Genomic DNA, 19603 nt, shown 5'->3' on the forward strand with positions numbered 1-19603 from the left:
GGAATGCTGTATATATGGACTCACTGGTGGTGGCTGCAAGTTATAAGGGAAAAACCTGGTGACAGGTTCCCTTTAATATGTTTGCAGCAGAGATGAGAAATTAAAAAATACAAACTACATTTTATTCAGCTCTGAAGCCACTAATTCATAATGTGCTCAGTTTAACATACTACAACTGGGGAGAACTCCTCCTTAAATAAGTCATTGATCATAGTTAAAAAAAAAATCCTTTTCCCTTTCATCTACCAGAAAACCAGACCTTGCCACAGAAATCAGAAATGTTGGAAGACAGGTTAGGGATCAGTTATAAAATGCTAGTCCTCCATCAGCATTAAAAGAGTTGCTGTATGTTTTCCTACTTTTTCCTGACCTTGGATATATATTTTAAATAAACACAATATAAAAATACACCTGGCAGTGCAAAAAAATGTTGGTTTAAAACCTGACCTGTCACTAGCAGTGAGATCACAGCCTGAAGGCACTAAGCAGAGCCCTGCATGCCTACAGAGGAGCAGACCTCCGAAGCCAGGACAGTTTTTTCACCACTTGATTGAACATCTTTATTTGTACTTATGTCAAACATATAACAATATGCGTTACCCTCAGTTGTTTTTCTGCGTGTTTGTTTAACTGCCTTTTTTAAGGCCTGACCCTCTCTTTTCCACAGAGAGGTCTTCATTCCTCCTAGCCTCAGGCAGTCCAACATCTTTTAGCTACTGCTGTACCTTGGCTGACCTTGTGCAACTGGAGATGATGAGGCAAGGAGAAGGATGAGGCAGTGGCACATGGGGATACAATGCAATTAGCATCCCTGAGCGAAAGCAGTGTCTTTTTGATTGTATTCAGAAGTGTTCTTTATCATGCTGTGTAACGCGTGTGCCCCGAGACTGAAATCGTAATATAAACACAACCTTTGTTTTACAGTGTGTTCCTTGATTCTTCCTAGCTACATCATGTCATGTGTCTCTCACTCTGACCAAGGAACAATTTGTTTTAAATGTTCTTTTTCATAGCAATGACACTGTGTATATACATATATCATGAATGATTGCCTTATAGAGAGTCCTGGAGGTAATTGCTTCTAAACTTACACTTGTGAGATCATCACACCTGCAGTATATAGAATATATGACATTTATTTGGACTGAGAATGACAATCTTTCCGAGTACAAATGCAAAAGAAAACATAGTACAAAATGCTAGTCTTGGTTAATCCATTGATATCGAGCATATTAACATCAAGAACAATCAGAAACTGAGAACTATGGACAAAAAGATTTAACATATGATACTGTCATCATAGCCCCAAAGAGGAGTACATTCTAATGTTTTGAGATCATTAACTTGTACTTGTTACATAAGGTGACAAGGCAATTTTACTCCATTATTAACTCCAACAAAAGGACAAATTCAAGGATGTAAGGTATTTTATATAAGCATGCACATGTGTCACTACTTAACATGTTACTAGGGACAGGCTGTGACCATGCACATTTAATGTGTTTTTTCCCTTTGGGCACACCCTTTTCTCTTGTAGCAGCAGACTTCTCAGTTCCGCTCAGATGTTTCAGCTGATCATCACTTCCGGCCTGGATATCAGCCCTCTGCTTCCTGCAGGGGGTGCTGGTTATTCAGTTAATTCTGATGCTAGGCCTGGAGTGGAGAGGAGTCTCATTTTACTGCTGTGTTGCCTTGTGCTGAGTTGTGTGTACTACCCAGTGTTGTTACTTTTTCCCTTTACTTTGTCACCCATCCCTGTACGCCTTTTGTAGTTCCCTTGTGTGAGTCTTGTGTGTATGCATTTCAGTTTATATCCCCTGTCCGTTTTTATTGGTTAGTGGGGTTTTGGGGATCTCCTTCCCGATCTGTTCACTTGGGTGGTGGCTGCGGTGGGGACATAATCATCAGGGCAAGGACAATAGACAGGGACAGGGAGAGGCTGGGGGCTCAGACTTTACTACCTTCAAACATAATTCTGGGTAGAGGGTAAGCTTAAGGCACTCCATTAGCTTGAGGGTAAGCACAGGGCCCCCCCTCCGACTTGTCATCTCTCCCTTTATGGTCACCATGCTGTGACAACATGATATTATCTCCCAGAGCATGAGGGCTTGTCTGTGGAAATCCTTTGCTGTATGTGTTTCTGTTGTTTGCTGTAATCGCCAAATTCTTTATCTCTGCTGTTGTGTAAGCAGCCACTCTTTTGCATATAAACCATCAATATTGCTCGCTCATTGAGGGACTGCAACATTACACTGTCCCACATAAGGTTGAAGGAAAACCAGTGTCATCTAGAATAGGGTTAAACTACGACTACTTTTTAGGTGATGCAAAAAAACCTTTAACGTTGTTCTAAATATTGCTCTGAAAACTGAAGTATGAGCAACATGGCATATGTTATTTAAGAAACTTTTTTTCACATTACATTCTAAGAAATAAATTTCAAATGAGAAAGACTGATAAAGAGCGCACATGAGAAATTGTGTGTAAAAGCCTCCATTATTCCCAGTACAATGAAGGAGTGTATGTTACTTAATTGAATCAGCTGTAAATACAAGTATTGGAAAGTAGATTTCTTACTACAGAATTAGCAATGTGTATCCAAACATACTTATCAGTGTGTGAAAGCTGCTTGAAAAGTCCAGGCTTAAGACACACATTGTTCTGGCTCACCCTACTGAAGTATGCATTTATGCGCATCTACCTTCCCAAGGGTGGAGAGCATTGCAAGGGAGTAAAATCATTTTATTAACTGCTCATAGAAGAAAAAAAGGCTACTTGCCATGAATGTTATCCTGTCTACATTAAGTGTAATCAATGTCATCATTGTTTTTCTCTGACATTTCCCACCCAGTGTTGTTGGGTAATATATTTTAGGAGCCCTCTGGCAAAAGAGGAATTAGCATTGATGAATTATACAGAAATGCCTATCTAATACCAAGGATGGGGATAGGTTAAAGGGTCAGGAGGGAAAAAGAAATTCTGGTCAGGGATAAAAAATGCATATTAAATTATATTGAATGTTTATTGAATTAATGCTCTCCATCCTTTTTCAGTGGGCACACTGTACTCCTGCTATGAGCAAATACTAAAAAAAAAAAATGGAAGGATAACAGCTAATCTAATTGTTGGAGACATCAAATTGGACTTTTAGAGTTAGTAGCATTCTTTAGGCAACTGAACAATTTGTTGTATCTTTTCTTAGAATTGAGTTAAAATAGAGGAGGTGCCCTGTCAATGGGGTTGCCCGGTCTAAAATGATGACTGTGTGACTGCAGACTTATGAATACGCTCAACGCACACACTTTGCGCCGCGAGGATTCGCTGGTTCCTGAGCCAGAAATGGTGGTCACATTACCAAAATTGTGCGATATGCATGTTCCCGGCCACAACCTGACTAGTGGGTGCAGCAAGTGTATTGAGCAAGGCCATGCCCACCAAACAGCCACGCCTACTAGTCGGACGTGCCCAATCCATACACTTGTATTGAGCAAGGCCATGCCCACTAGATGGGTTCTGGCCGGGAACATGCATATCACACAATTGCGGTCACAAGACCGCCGTTCCCGGCTCCGAAACCGGCACATCCTTGCAGCGCACAGTGTGTGTACTAGGAGGATTCATAAGTGTGCAGCCACATAGAGCGACTGCAAAGTTATCATTTTATACCAGACAACCCCTTTAAGGATCATAATCTTTTAGCCAGGAGTGAGCACAGCAACAGAACACATACTATCAGATTTCCTCAAAGTAAACAGTTGACTGTTGGAGGATTAAGCGGGGCAACACTAGTAATTTTTTTGTCCAGTGACCCTGCTAATGGGCAGAAATTGTCAAAGTGGAAAACCTCATTAGACCAGAACACTTGTTAGAGTCATGTTAAAATCAATCTGTGTTTTCCTCAACTGGAGATGGGATAGTTGAACTGGCTTTGCACATATTACAATGTCTGTTAATCCTCTAGAAATCAGCAAGCAGCACTTATCTAATGTGATAGTGGCCAAATTTTATAGCCTATTTTGGAAATACAACCCCAATTCCAAAAAAGGTGGTATGTTGTGTAAAATGTAAAGAAAACAAAAATGCCATGATTTGGAAAATTCTTATAGCTTTATTTTCTTCCCAACATAACATAGTACACATCAGACGTTCAAAGTTAGCTATTTTTTCATATTATTTTAAAAGATTAACTTACCATATATACTCGAGTATAAGCTGACACAGACAAAAATTGGGAAAACGTATTGACTCGAGTATACGCATGGGATTATAAGACGCACCCGAAATTTAGAGAAGGAAAATTGGAAAAAATAATTTTTAATGTTCAAATGGTGGTCCATCTTATAATCCTAGTGTATTATATTAATTAGCTCACCAGGGCTGCGCGGTGGTGGTGGCAGAGCAGTTCAGGAGGTTGGGTCGGTGATGCTGCGGACTCAGAGAGTGGGGGTATCTCAGCATCCTCACAGGACCGAAGGTGGGCAATACTTATGGCTCGGGGGTGTCGCGGCTCAGGAGGGTCGGCAATACTGTGGGATGAGGGATGTCACGATGGGCACCATTAAACCTGCTGTCGGGCTGTGGACTCCGTTGAGCCGGCTGACGGTTGACGCGATAGACTTCAAGAAAATGGCCATGGAAGTGTGAGCAGACTGAGATTTCAGCTGTCAGAGATCTCATTCTGTGCACACGCCACTATCATGGCCATTTTCTTAAAGTCAATTGCGTCAACCGCCGACCAGCTCAACAGAGACCACATCTCACCATCAGGCTCAATGGCGCCCGCCACAACACCCCTTAGCCCCCAGTATTGCTGACCCTCCTGAGCCGTGACACCGCCGTAAAAGCCTTGAGCAACAGTATCGCCGACCCTCCGTCCTGTGACCCCGCTGCGCCGACCCAGTAAGCTTTATCCAGATTATAAGACGCATCACCATTTTCCCCCCAGCATAAAAAATGTGCTGAAAACTCAGCCTATACACAAGTATATATGGTATTTAGAAATTGGTGGTAGCAACACATCTCAAAAAAGCTGGGACAAGGTTTACAGAAGGTTGGAAAAAGTAAGTGATGTAAAGCAGCTGGAAAGTAAATTTTCAATTAAAAATGTGTATAAAAAGATCATGTTAGACAGGCAGAGCTACTCAGAAGCAAAGATGGTAAGAGGTTCACCAATCTATGAACAAATAAGACTAAAAATTGTGGAACAATTTTTGAAAAATTTTCCTTAACATAATCCTTCGCATAAAATTACAAAGACTTTAAATATCCCACCATGTACACAATATCATCCTAACATTTAGAGAGTCTGAAGAAATTCGTATGAACAAAGGACAAGTCTGACAGTCAATATTGGATGCTCATGGTCTACGGACCTTCAGGCAGCATTGTATTAAAAAAGTCATGACTCCGTTATACAAATCACTGAATTTGGCTCAAATATACTTCCAAAAATCATATCTGTGAACACACCATGCAATTCACAAATACAAGTTAAAGCTCTATCATGCAAAGAAGAAGCCATATATCAACACAATCCAGAAACGCCGCTATCTTCTCTTGGCCAAAGTTCAACTAAAATCGACTAAGTCAAATGGAAAACTATTTTGTGTGTCAGATTTATCAAAATGTGAAATTTTTCATGGAAATTACAGTTCAAAAAGAAAAAAATTTTCACGGTGCTGGGTCGCACTGCTAAAGGAGGAGATGATGGATATTATAGATGCAGAAAATATTTATTATTCTGATTCATGGATATTCTTGGAAATTACAGACATTGTGTGCTGGGGAGTCCAAAAGAGGGAGACCATCCAGCCGATAAACAGCATCTCTGATGGTATAGGGTTCTATTTAGTGCCTATTGCATGAATTGCATACATATCTTGAGGCACTATCAATGTTGAGTATTACATAGAGGTTTTAGAACATTTGTGCTCATCCAAATGATGATTTCAGGGAAGGCTTTGCATATTTCAGCAATAACTCATACTGCATCCATCACATCAGCATAGCTTTGCAGGTGATGAACTGTCCATCTCCAGTCCAAGCCTTCACCAATAGAACATTTTTGAAGCATTATGAAACTAAAAATCCAGCAAAGAAAAAAATGGACACTTGAGCAGCTAGAATGCTACATCAGACAAGAATGTGACAATATTCCTCTCCCAAAACTTTCCTAACTTCTCAGAAATGTACAAACTTATGTATAAAGAAGACTTGATGCTAGAGAACATCAAGTATGTCCCAACTGTTATATGATTTCCAAATCATTGCATTCATGTATTCTTTACATTCTACACAGTACCCATCTTTTTTAGAATTGGGGTTGTAGACTCTTCCATCATGACGTGTGCAACAACAGGTGTTTTTTACCCAATTTTAACTACTGGATTTGTAGATGGTATGGATGTCCTTGTCCAGTAATTTCCCTCTCCACACCCCGTTTCCAGCCCCCTGAATATTCGATTGAAATGCTGGGACTCTGATGCTGGAGTATTCCTGGATTCACACACAAGAAACCTGGAAGCATTGGTATCTGGCAGATTGTGAGAGGCCAAATCTTCTTGAAATATAAGAGTGATTCTCTTGTTCTGGGGTAGTTGGAAAGTTTATGTAGTGTGAGTCTCCAGCACAGCAAAATGTAGGAGTTTTGAAGAAATTATTATTTTGAACGCTCTGCATGGGACTTTTAAAGGGAGCCTGTCACCAGATTTGTCCTCTATAAACTGTGGCCACCACCAGTAAGCTCGTATATACAGCATTCTAGAATGTTGTATATAAGAACCCAGGCCGATCTGTATAACACAAAAAACATATTTTATTATACTCACCTGCAGGGTGATCTCGTCTAATGGGCATAGCTGGTCTCGGTCCAGTGCCTCCTATCTTCTTAAGATCGCTACCCTCCTTCACTGCTCCATGTGGATGACGCATCCTACGTCATCCACACAGAGGCCTCCATTACACTCCTGTGCACTTAAATTTGCCCTGCTGAGGGCAGATCGAAGTATAATAGTGCGCATGTGCGGGCAGTCTTTGACCCTTCCCCGTACCTGTGTATTACAGTATTTTGATCTGCCCTCGGCAGGGCAGAGAGAAATGCGTATGTGCAGGAGCGTAATGGTGACCTCTCTGTGGATGACATGGGATGCGTCATTCACATGGAGCTGAGAAGGAGAATGGCGATGGAAGGAAGAGAGGAGGCGCCGGATCAAGACCAGCAATGCCCATCAGACCAGACCGCCCCGCAGGCAAGTATAATAAAAGGTGTTTTTATATTATACAGATCGGCCTGGGCACTTGTATACAGCATTTTGGAATGCTGTATTTAAGAACTTAATGGTGGTGGCCACAGCTTATCAAGGACAAATCTGGTGACAGGTTCCCTTTAATAGTTATGTTAAATACTGATTATCATATTGCTATGTGTTGCTATAAGAATCCGAAAATGTTTTTGACCAGTTTAACTTGACAAAATCTTGATTTGGATTCCTTCAAAATGAAATCTACAATTACAAATACTTGAAAAACAGGTGTAAAACCTTAGCCCAACAGAATTTCACCAAGTGATCCAATCCAGAATTTTTAAAATGACAGCTAACTGGTTTCTGGAATATTTGGTGAATCAGCAGATGTACTGGTGCCAAAACTGGGCCGCAAATTGTAAGCACTGCATTAAGCAGTGTACATGTATAAATATTCCCTTGCCAAAACATATGTTATCCATAAGCATATAAAATGATACTGACATTCAGGACAACCTAGCTAGCCCGCATAAGGGAATAATTCCTAACTATTCACCTCTATCTGCAAGCTAAGATATATTTTAAGTAATGAAAAAATAAGTGACAATAATAGCGATGGAAAGTATACAGCTGAAAAACAAGAGAAAGTAAAATAGTTGTGAGTAGACAAGGATAGGACCGACACTCTCAATATTATGACAGCAGTGCACTTGGGGACGAGCAATCAGTTCTGGCCAAGACCCAGAGAGACAAAGCAAAAAGGGTTTCCATAAAGTAGAAATGAGTCAGTTTGATAACTAGGAATCCGGTGATTGCCAAACTATTTACAACTGGAGAACCACAGAAACATATTTATCCTACTATGTAAATTCATAATTATCCACCATTGCTACCTAGTGGATTATATTTGTTGAAAGATTTGTCTTATATCTTTGAACTGACTGAAATCAGTTTGAGATTCTACTATTTGCCAACTATCCCAAAATAATTTAAGATAATTGGGACCGACATTGTAAAGGGATAGATATTATATGTAGGGCCATCCTTTGGTCAGGGTTTAAACAAATCTATTTTACATAGTGAATTGTTGTTAAAAGAAGTCTGTCAGCAGGTTTTTGCTACGTCATCTGAGAGCAGCATGATGCAGGCAAAGAGACTCGAAATCCATCGATGCATCACTTAGATTACTCGGTGCAACTGTTCTGACACAATCAATAGCAGAACTGAGAGAGCTGTCCCGCCCACACCGGGCTCTCTATGGAGATTGTACATTGACAGAGGAGGGAGCAGGCTGAATTGTCGTGCTCGAGACAATGTAGTCTGAGCATTGATATGTCCTGCTGCTTAAACAAACATAGCAAATAAACATATCAGACCTTGACAAGACAGGAATCCCTGAATTCTATGTTTTAACCCTTGCAGCATGCTGTCTTAAGATTACATAGCAAAAACCTGCTGACAGATTCCCTTTACAGGGGTTTTATACTTTAACATTGATGACCTTTCCGTAGGATAGGTCATCAACGTCTGACTGGGTGGAGGTGCAACCCCTGGTACACCTACCGATCAGCTGTTACCGGTGCTGCCGGAGAACAGAACTACTCAGTATGGGAGCTGTACGGAATAGTGGCCGTGGTTGGGTACTGGACATCCGACCCCTATTAATTTGAATTAAATTAGAAATCAAGTAGTTCCGGCTAGCGGCACTGATAACAGCTGATTGGCTGGTGTCCTATGTGTCTCACCCACAACCAATCAGGCATTGATGACCTATCCTAAAGATCAATCAATGTTAAAGTCATGGACAGCCCCTTTTAATATTCATTATTTCTAAAGTGAAAGAATGAGGCTGAGCTACAATGCCATATATTGCAATTCGAGTAGAGTAACACTGATTTTGGAAGAAAGTAGCCAAGTTTTTAGAACCTCAAACCTTTATGGGGTTAACAATAAGCCCCAACTTTGGATTCCTTTAAAAATTATATTGTGGAGTTGAATAAATATAAAAGTTTGAGATTTAAAATACATCACACTTCCATATGTTGGCCACAAAATGCTGTACAATAATATTTACTTTTATAACATCTTAAATAAGATTGAAAAATGATGCATGATGAGCGCCTTCTACACATTGAATCGCTGTAATGCAAACATTTCAATCTAGGCAATCCTAAAATGACCTTTATGGTTGTATGAGATATGTATATTGTGTTTGCCACTTTTCATTTATTGCCTTAGAAAGCCTGGGAAAGGCAGTTTATTGAATCACTATGCAAATTACAAGCATAAATGTTTACAAGACACTTGTGTGTTTTCCATGTCGCATTCCATACTGTCTCTGTTTATTATAATCTGAGCATTAGCTGTCTAGCTAGGCTTGGTGGAGACGGGATTTCGTTCTCCAGCGATGGTAACTGGTAAATGCTAGACATTTCGTCTGAATCTCAGTTTACTGAGTGATAGGAGAAAGTGGGAACAGTTGAGTGCTCACTTGGTGCTTTCCTTGTATTCAATTCATTTTGTAACAGCTTTGTGCGGTATGTTGGAATCCTACTACATTGAGAATGTGAGCAATATTTTCTTCTCGGAAAATCCTTTGGACTGCCAGGCCGCAAGAGAACTACAGGTAGATTACACAGTTCATTGTTGTAAACAGCAAAAAAAAAAGTATTAAGTCTATATTATTTCGAAATCCCATTTGAGCGTAGGAACAAAACAGTATTTATTTCCATGTGCTCTTTTCCGAAAACATATTTAATTTTGTTCTACAAATGTCAGTAATGTGTCTGGTAATACAGACTGGGAAAGCCTGTTTATAGAGAAACCTTTTCAGGAGCCCTCTTGGAGAATGCAATTGCTCTGGGGCTGGAAAGTTCAGGTTTATTTTGGTAAATACATAGCAGGAGGACATTAGTAAATCCATTACTCCAGTGCACCGAATACTAACATTTGTCTTTTTAATGAGTTTATGTATACTAATTGCAGTACTTAGAAAACTGCAGCACAGCTTAGACCTGTTCACAAACCAGATCCAGAGAAGCAAATATCCAAATAGAACTAATAATATCGTCATGTATAAGTAAAAACTCCAACTCCCAAAACAGCAGTTCATAAACAGAAGACCTTAAATTTAAAAGCTAGGTCCAAATTCAGATTTTTTACTCTAAGACCTGTTTCACACGTCAGTGAAAAACACAAATGTTTTTCACTGAAGTGTTAAAAACGCATATGTCCCTCCGTGTGCCGTGATTCATGGTACATGTGGGTTCTACATGTGTTATCTATGATCAGTGATGCGTGATAACACATGGAGGTAAACTCACCTGGCCCCGCTCGTGCTGTATGTGGTGCTGAAGTCTCCCAGATGCTGTGTCCGGCCACTGTGTCTCTCACCGCTGCAGCTACTTCCAGGTCAGCTGTGCGGTGCATAAATGCATATGCATGAGAATAATGAGCCGGCCTGGAAGCAGCAGAGAGCAGCGGTCACAGACAGCCTTGCTGGAGAACATGAATATAAAAAGCTTTTTATTTTCAATGTACATGTTTTTCTGGTACGTTTTTCATGGATCACACCATAGTGTGGCCTGTAGGACATCAGTGATGCCAGAAAAAAATAGAAATGTCTCTGTGCGGAAATCACGGACACACGTGTACGCCGCACGGAGACACAGTCGGTGAAAAATCACTGATGTGTGTGCAGACCCATTGATTTTAATGGGTCTGCATATGTCCGTGATTCTAGTACGTATAAAAACTGTCACATATGTATCAGAATCACTGATGTGTAAAAGAGGCCTAACACAGCGCTTCTCAGTGATGAGGAAATTGACAAATATAAAATATAGTGTTCTTTTAACAGAATGAAGGTAATTTTACTTTATACCACTAAAGAACTAGTCATCCTAAAGGAGACTGAGCATACCTCTGGAAATAAACTGAATTTTAATTCATTTCCATAACTCAGATAATCAGGTAAGCAATGAGAAATGGAAATAGCAATTTTCAAACATTCCTGAGCTCTACCAACACGGAGGACGTTACCGGGACCTCTAAAGGCCCCAACACGCGCAGCAATATCGCTAGCGATATCGCTAGTGAGCGTACCCGCCCCCTTGGTTTGTGCATCACGGGCAAATAGCTGCCCATGGCGCACAATATCGTTCGGAGCCGTCACTCGGACTTACCTGCCTAGCAACGTCGCTGTGGCCAGTGAACCGCCTCCTTTCTAAGGGGGCGGTTCGTACGGTGTCACAGCGGCATCACTAAGCGGCCGCCCAATAGAAGCGGAGGGGTGGAGATGAGCGGCCGTAACATCCCGCCCACCTCCTTCCTTCCTCATTGCCAGCGGCCGCAGGTAAGCTATTGTTCGTCATTCCCGGGGTGTCACAAGTAGCGATGTGTGCTGCCTCAGGAACGACGAACAACTTGCGTCCTCAACAATCAACGATTTTTTGAAAATGAAAGACGTGTCAATGATGGACGATTTGGTGAGTATTTTCCATGGTTCACGGTCTCTTGTTGGTGTCACACGCAACGACGTCGCTAACGATGCCAGATGTGTGTCACGGAATCCATGACCCCGGCGATATATCGTTAGATACGTCGTAGCGTGTGACAGGGCCTTAAGTCCAACACCAAAGAATGAAAGTCCAAAAAGAAGGCAAGGATTTTAGCATTTAGCTTTCCTGCTAAACTGTATCTTGTTGCTTTGAAGATGAGGGGGGGTTGTATATTTTACCCATTTAACTTGAAAATTCAAGATTTTTTTATTTTCAGGTGGGTTTTTTGTTTTCATTATTTTACTCTATTTTAGCTTAAAATGCAAGCTTCTTCAGAGAATTACCACAATCTAATTATTGTTCAACACTGTAATACCATATCAAGGTAGGACATGTAATTATCAGCACTAAAAGACAGGTAATGAGGCTGCAGTATATCATTTTAGTTTTATTACTTAGACTTAAATTAGCAGAAAAAGAAATAGTGAAATTTATTTTCTTATATTTTGAAAAACTTTCCAGGAGGTGGCCACATGGAAGGCATAATTGTATACTATATAGAAGCAACCTTATCTGTGTGTATTGTGTTTCTGAACCATCTATGTAAGCCTCAAGCAATTTAACAGAGCTGTCATTAACTTGTCTATATTCTAATTTTAATGAAATGTCTCTGCTGGCTCTGTCCCAGTCTATATAGCAAAGGAGACAAATGAGCTAAAAAAGTAATTTGCATTAACCATAAGGAAGAAATCAATCTTTTTTTTAATAGAATCCATTATGTTTCTGTGCTAGAAACTGGCATTCTATTTTATTATGAATAGGCTCCATACTGTTTTGCTGGTTTCTCGCCTTGTTTTTCTCTATGCTCTCTTTAGTGTTACTATTGTATGATATGTCATAAGGAATAGCTGAAATGTGTGTCAATATAGAACAGATGTCACTAGAAGGAATGCGGTAATATTAAATTACGTAAACCAATCTACATGGATTTGTCTTCTTTATTATATTTTAATAAATGTTAATTTATTCCTTACCCTAATATAACTAATCACTACTTTTACACATCTCATAATGATCCCAGAATGGCCTTTTGACCAAAAATAATGAAAGTTTCCTAAAGATCTCAGCAGTGACCTGTAACTTACACACCAGTAGCAGGCAGATGGGCTGGGGCATCACAGACAGGGAGGAGAAGGCCCAATGTACAGTTCTGCCCCTGTGCACCAAAATCTAATTAGCAGAAAACTTCAAATGTTGATTAAACGGAACCACAAAGTTGATTTCTTCACCAAAGGAATCAATTTAATCAGTATTATAGGACCATTACAGCCACTTCTTTTCTTTACATTACAAAATTGTATTGACAGGTTCTCTTTAAGTGTTATATCTGCCTGGAATTTCACTCGCTTACCATTTGTTTATAATATATATTTTTCACCTCGAATGCACAGTAGCCATTATAGCTTTTTATATACAGTACTATATGTTATACTCATGGAGAACTCCTCAAATTCTTTCGCTACTTATTAGCTGTAACTAGAAAGAGGACTAAACACAGAATAAAAAGAAATTAAGCAATTCTAACTAAGCCAAGATTTTTGTGTCCATGAAACAGATAGATGGTCTAAGTTAATACGGACACAAAGAGTTTGGGTATTTCTGTGTGAACTGTGACAGAGCTACAATTCACATTTAAAAATTAAATGGAACTCTTAACATATGCAAATCAGGTCCACCCGAGGGTAACAATTTTTCTCTTGATAAGAATGAATCAGTAACTCTAATTTGACTTTGTGACTTCTTTCATTCATTGCAAGCTGATATGTACAAGACTTTGTTGCCAAAGAGGCATTACTTGGCAGAGCGCCCTAACTGGCTAGGCTGCCATTCTGAACCAAGGGAGCGTCAGACAGTGGAGACGGAGAGCCCCGAGACCCAGCAGGGAACATGTTTTGTTTTTAATATTCACTCTCTCCCACTTCAAGTCTTTGTTTAACCTGGCTCCTGTGCTCACTCTCTCTCCTTGAAAAGAAAGAGGGGGAATAAAGAAAACATGTTAACCATCCAAGCCAAGCTCTTGGGACTATTTAGGAAAGTGGTGGTGGAAGAGGTATAAGCCCCAGTGGATTTAAAGTACGCAAAGGACAAGGTTAGAGTATATTGCTTACCCGTAGCTTTTACACTGCCAATTTAGATTCGGCCAGAAGAATTTCTCTTCCTACACAAAAGGGCCAGCGGTGTTGGCTCAGCTCAGAGACCCAATGCCAAGGGAAATGAAGCGGGAAGAAAAACAAATAACAACTTGGGGGCTCATTTCCATATTAAACAGTGGTGCAGAACTGCAGGGAATCTCATTTCACAGGAGTCAATGCCCAGATAATCTCGAAACTAGACGGATGCTGACAGCCATACAAAATCTACAAACGCTGTTCGCCTGAAAACACTGAAGACTCAATTACACTCTTATTTTCTTTTTAACAAATAGACTTTATCATGTTAATGAAATCTACTGACCAGTAGGAATGGTCTATGCTCATATATACTGATCTCAGTAAAAAATAAAGTTAATCCATCCATTACAAGTGGCATAGTGCTCCATATACTCTGTATTTATGAAAAATAGTACAAGTGTAAGCATTACATAATATCCAAGCACTTAAAAAGCAAAACATAATCGTTTCCACGTCTAAATGACCCAATTATAGTCTACTACAACCTGGACATTCCCTTTTTGTTTTTGATTGGTAGTCTATGGTGTGCCATGAAAGGACTGCAATTTACAAGAAGCTAAAGGGATGTATAGCACCCATGCTAGTTAATATAATTGATTCATAAACCACAATTGGTTCACAATATTGATTTTTGAAAGTATGCTTTAAAATCCATCATGGTATAAACCATCTGAATGAATACAAATCTAAAATACTTATGTTTCTCAATTATCTTACCGTTAATTCTAAAAAAGAAAAAACATACCATTAGATAAAATAATTAAAAAGTTACAGCAAAGTAATGTGAACACCAAAAAGAAGAAAACATACCATTAGTAAAAATATTTCAAAAGTCACCATCGTCCTCGGCACTTACAAATAAGCATCGTGCCAGTCTAAGAAAATGGCAGCATTCCTAGAAATGACCTTGTCAATCAGAAAGTACTTGAAATTCTAATATACCCTTTGTGCATTTTCCCAAAAACTTCAAGTGTCTTTAGTAAGCTTCACTACATGGTTACACAATGTCCAGCAGATCTGATTTAGGCTATGTTCAAACAGTGCATCTTTTATTGCGTTTTTGAGGTCATAAGGATGCACCTAAATGCATGCATCCCTTCCCCCAGCAAAGTCTATGAGATTTCTATTTTGCTGTCTACACAGTGCATCTTCTGTTGGCTGCATCTTGGTTGCGTTTTTGAAGATGCACCATGTCAATTCTTTTTGCATTTTTTCAGTGTATTTAAGCCCTCCAGTCAATAGATTTAACTTCAAAAACACATTGGGCAAAATGCGGTGAAAACGCGTCAAAAAACTCATCAAAAAACGCATGCGTTTTTTTGATACATTTTTGACACGGGTGCATTTTTTGTGCGTCTGCATCTTTGTGGTTAGAAAAGATGCACTGTGTGAACATAGCCTTATAGTCCTAAATAAATTTGTGGATGTAGTACATAACCAAATATCCACGTCTTTTGTGACAGTAGTTTGTACTTCTACAATCTCAATAATGTTTCCTATGACTTACATATAGAATATGATAATAATAGACAAATGGTAACATCAGGTAACGTTAAATTACACTTCTTGAGGAAAAAGTGCATATTACTCAAGTGCAGGGAAAGGTAGAAGTAAAAATGGCCTGAAACGCATGATATCAATATGTCAGTCCATGACAGAATAAATATTAAAGCTGACTATGCAACTTTGAGTAATATCTGCAAATCCAAAGTGGTTGAAATCCACCACAAATCTTATGTGTACACATATCAAGAAATAGAAAGATTATTTCAACATATACAATTCCTTATTATGCTCTAAAATAAGTATTAATGACTTGTCTCTCTATCTCCATTGGGTGAAATAATCCCATATATTCAGTGAAACCAGTCATTAAATAGCCAATAAACTCAATTATTGTATGCCAGGACAAAACAATTGCTTTGATTCTGACAATATGTAAGAAAATGAGCATGGAGAAGAACAAGCAAGTATAGAATCAGATCCACCATCTGCATGTCAGGGGGTGCTATGCTGAAACTGCGACTGTGGGCCCTGCGCGCTCGCCCTAACCCTGGAGGTACCCTTGATGGTAGGGAGGTCCATGTCACCACCCTAAGCCCTGTCTCATGGCCGGCCTTGTCCTTATAACACCAAACCTGGGATGGGCAGGATCCCAGGTAACAACCTCCCAAAAGGCACAGACAAGGGGATAAAAATGAAACACACTCACAATGCAAATGACCACAGATAAGAGACAAAACGACACCAGAGGGAATAAACCAAAAGGGGTAGGAGTAATTCACCCCAGGGAACTCTCAAACCGAGCAAACAATAAGTAGCTGGTGACCAAATAGAGGTATGCCACGGATGCCGGGATTTCACCACTGCAAGCAGAGACTATCTTTGGCGGTCTCCTACTACACACCTCAGTCTTAAATAAGAGGAGACCAGCTTTGGAAGGAAATTAGCAACCTGGCTCTCACGACGCTGCTCCAACAAGGATTAACTCCTGCATGACTGGGAGCAGTGAAACAACTGAGCCGACGCCCAGCCAAGCTGAGCACTTAAGAGAGACCAGGTTGTCTGTTGGATATGGATGGCGAATGACACTGCCCCTGGGAATCTGTGTTCTTCAAACCATTGCTGCAAATACAGATATATCTTCTATATCTTGATATTATATCTAGATTTATACATTTTGTAGACTCAAAACCAAAGATTTCACTCAAAAAGTATAGACAAAAATGCATGATTTAGACATGCATAATTATTTAATGTAAAGGTTTAAATAAACTTACCTGGCATAAACCACTTATGCACATGTCCAAGGACTCTGTGTAACAGCGAGTTCCATCCAAAACTTTAGGAGCAAGTTCCACAATAAGAGATGTCCCTTTCGCCTGGCATTTCAAAGAACAAGGGTTTTCAGGGTCATTATGAACTGGGAGCCACTCTCTGTACTGTCCTTGGTATTTCACATCATTATGAGCAGAACACTGTTGAGCCCGAAAATCTCCTGATTCTACTGGACAATCCTGTTGAACAGATGGAAAATATAGATGCATTACATGCAAAATAATTGTCAGTGAAAATTAACATTGGTAAAAACTTCACATGATAAAATAGTAAATATATAAGATAGGCTGCATTTGTCATCCATTGTGAAGCCAAGCAAAATGGTCAACATAATCATTTATATGACAAATGTGATGCCAAATTAGAAGACGAATAGTAAAATACTTACATGAATAAACGTTTGGTTTGGTAGCTAATATTGATAATAGTCTAGTAATACACCAGTGGGATGTAATAAATGAGATGCAGATCACTAGAGAATAGTAACTGTGGAATGAATCACCAAGGATTAAGTACATCATACTGTATTTATACGTAACAGATCATAAAGTTGCGGTTGTTCAGTAATATTTACTGTGATCAATATTTATCACTCCCACAAAAAAATATTAATTTATTGTGTCAAACCACATACAAGAGGGCAAGCTTTAATTTATAAGTATTAAAAAAAATGCCACGCAAATCCCTGAAGATATTGACAAGTACAATGTCATTTTGTATAATTGGTCTATCTTAAGCTTACTGTGCACTGAACTCTTAATGGGATAAAGGCATCTTATAATTGGGATGAGCGGACCCGTGGAGGGCCCGGAATTTCTCACGCTCATGAGAAATTCTGGCCTGCTGCTGACCAGCAGTTACCTATGGAGCCTTGTTCTGAGAAAGAAATTGATATACGTTGTAGGACATTACTCATTGGATTACGTTGGAACCTCCGGGATTTATTTTAAATTAATAAATTGGTGAATGAGGGAGTGTGGGTGAACTCTATACTTGAGGTGATAGTAATTGGGGTGTCTGCTAGATGCCTATCCATTACTAACCTCTGGGGTTAATGCCAGCTGTGAATTCACAGCTGACATCAACCCCAAAAGTTTTACAATGATTGCCACTGCACCTGGGCAATCTGGAAGAACCAGGTAAAGTGCCAGAGTTAGGAAGGGCCCAATAACCATGGGCCTTTCCAACCTGATAATACCAGGTGTCTGCTTTACATTGGCTGGTTATCAAAAATTGTGGGGATCCCAAACCGTTTAAAAAAAATAAAATAAAAATAAATAAAGAATTAAAATAAATAATTAAAAAAAATGGCATAGGTTCTCCTCTATTTAATGAAAACCAGCCAATGTAAAGCAGTACACAGCTGTCTATTTTACCTGTTTACCTGCGCTGGTTATCAAAGATAACAGAGATAACAAAGATAGGCAGGTGCCCATGTATTTTTTTGCATTATTATTGTTTAGGAGCAGCATATAGTCATACTCCGCATTCAATAAAGCTTATTGATTGGCTGCGCCTCAGCCTTCCAACAAACTTTATTAGCATAAGAAGAGTGTCTGACACAGAATTTTTTTTTAAAACTCAGTGTTCAAGTTCGAGCCCCAGACACCCAGTGTTCGGTACAAAGCCCAAACTTTATTGTTCCTGTTCACTCCTCCTTACTAAGTAAGTAGAGTATTCTTCATGGAGTTTCCCTTCACAGATTTACTTCATGCAAATTTGGTAATGTTTCATTGGAGCATCTATTGCCTCCTGATAATCCTCCATACTCTGCACAGTTCTATCCTTCTTCATGTTTCTTTGCTTGTTTTCAAAACTGCAATGTGCATATATTTTCTTCGTTAAGGGAAGCATCTTGGTTGGTACAGGAATATTATAGGATATTAATAGTGATGAGCGAGCACTGCCATGCTTGAGTGCTCGGTACTTGTTAAGAACAGTTGGATGCTCGGATGGGTGTGACTCAAGCACCCGAGTATAATGGAAGTCCATGGGGACTCGGGAATGTTTCTGGGAAATCTTCTGAAAACATGCTCAAGGCCCCCTTTGACTGCCATTATACTCGAGTGCTCGAGTCGCGCCGATCCAAGCATCCAAATGCCATTAATGAGTACCAAATATCAGAGCATGGTAGTGCTCGCTCATCACCAGATATTAATCATCTTGGATTTTTAGTTCGGACTCTCAATCATTTATTCTCTCTTTTGTTATGTATATACACATGCGGACACACAATCACATACATATATATATATATATATATATATATATATATATATATATATATATATATATATATATATATATATATATATTCATTTATTTATTTAAATGTTCGACTTGGCATCTATAGATATCCTAATTGTCCAGTTCATATACTTATATGATTTTCTATTTTTTTCTGTATTGTTTAAAAAAAAGGTAAAATAATTTTGAAGTAAAAAAAAAAAATCTATGGGGCCGATTATCAAGGCTTTTATGCACAAATGTGGAGTAAAAGCTTGGAAAAGTCCCAGATTTTTTGCGCAACTTAAAGTTGCGTCATAGCAGCTTTACAGTGTACTATAACAGAGTAATATTTGTACAGATATTTTGCACTGGAAAAAATATGCCAGGCTATAAGGCATATTTTAGTTGCACGGAAATTTAAGTTTAGTCAATTCTATTTGGGCAATGGACATGCTTTGTGTAAAAGCTAATTTTACATACTTACTTGATAACAAATAAAATGTGAACAAAATATTTATATCTTTACCAATTCAGCCGCATATATTCTATATACAATCTAAGCCCG

At 39.2% G+C, this 19603-nt stretch overlaps 1 protein-coding gene across 3 annotated transcripts in view; it reads right to left on the reverse strand.

Annotated features, from left to right (window-relative positions):
* Positions 1 to 19603, reverse strand: part of ADAMTSL1 (ADAMTS like 1) — a 483577-nt gene that overhangs the window by 315999 nt on the left and 147975 nt on the right. For all 3 annotated transcript variants that reach the window (XM_075316452.1, XM_075316459.1, XM_075316466.1), the window contains exon 4: positions 16752 to 16988. In XM_075316452.1, the coding sequence (XP_075172567.1) occupies positions 16752 to 16988 (237 nt within the window). The remainder of the gene's footprint in view (positions 1 to 16751; positions 16989 to 19603) is intronic.

This window comes from Anomaloglossus baeobatrachus, chromosome 1, assembly GCF_048569485.1.
Source record: "Anomaloglossus baeobatrachus isolate aAnoBae1 chromosome 1, aAnoBae1.hap1, whole genome shotgun sequence".
Taxonomy (NCBI): Eukaryota; Metazoa; Chordata; class Amphibia; order Anura; family Aromobatidae; genus Anomaloglossus; species Anomaloglossus baeobatrachus.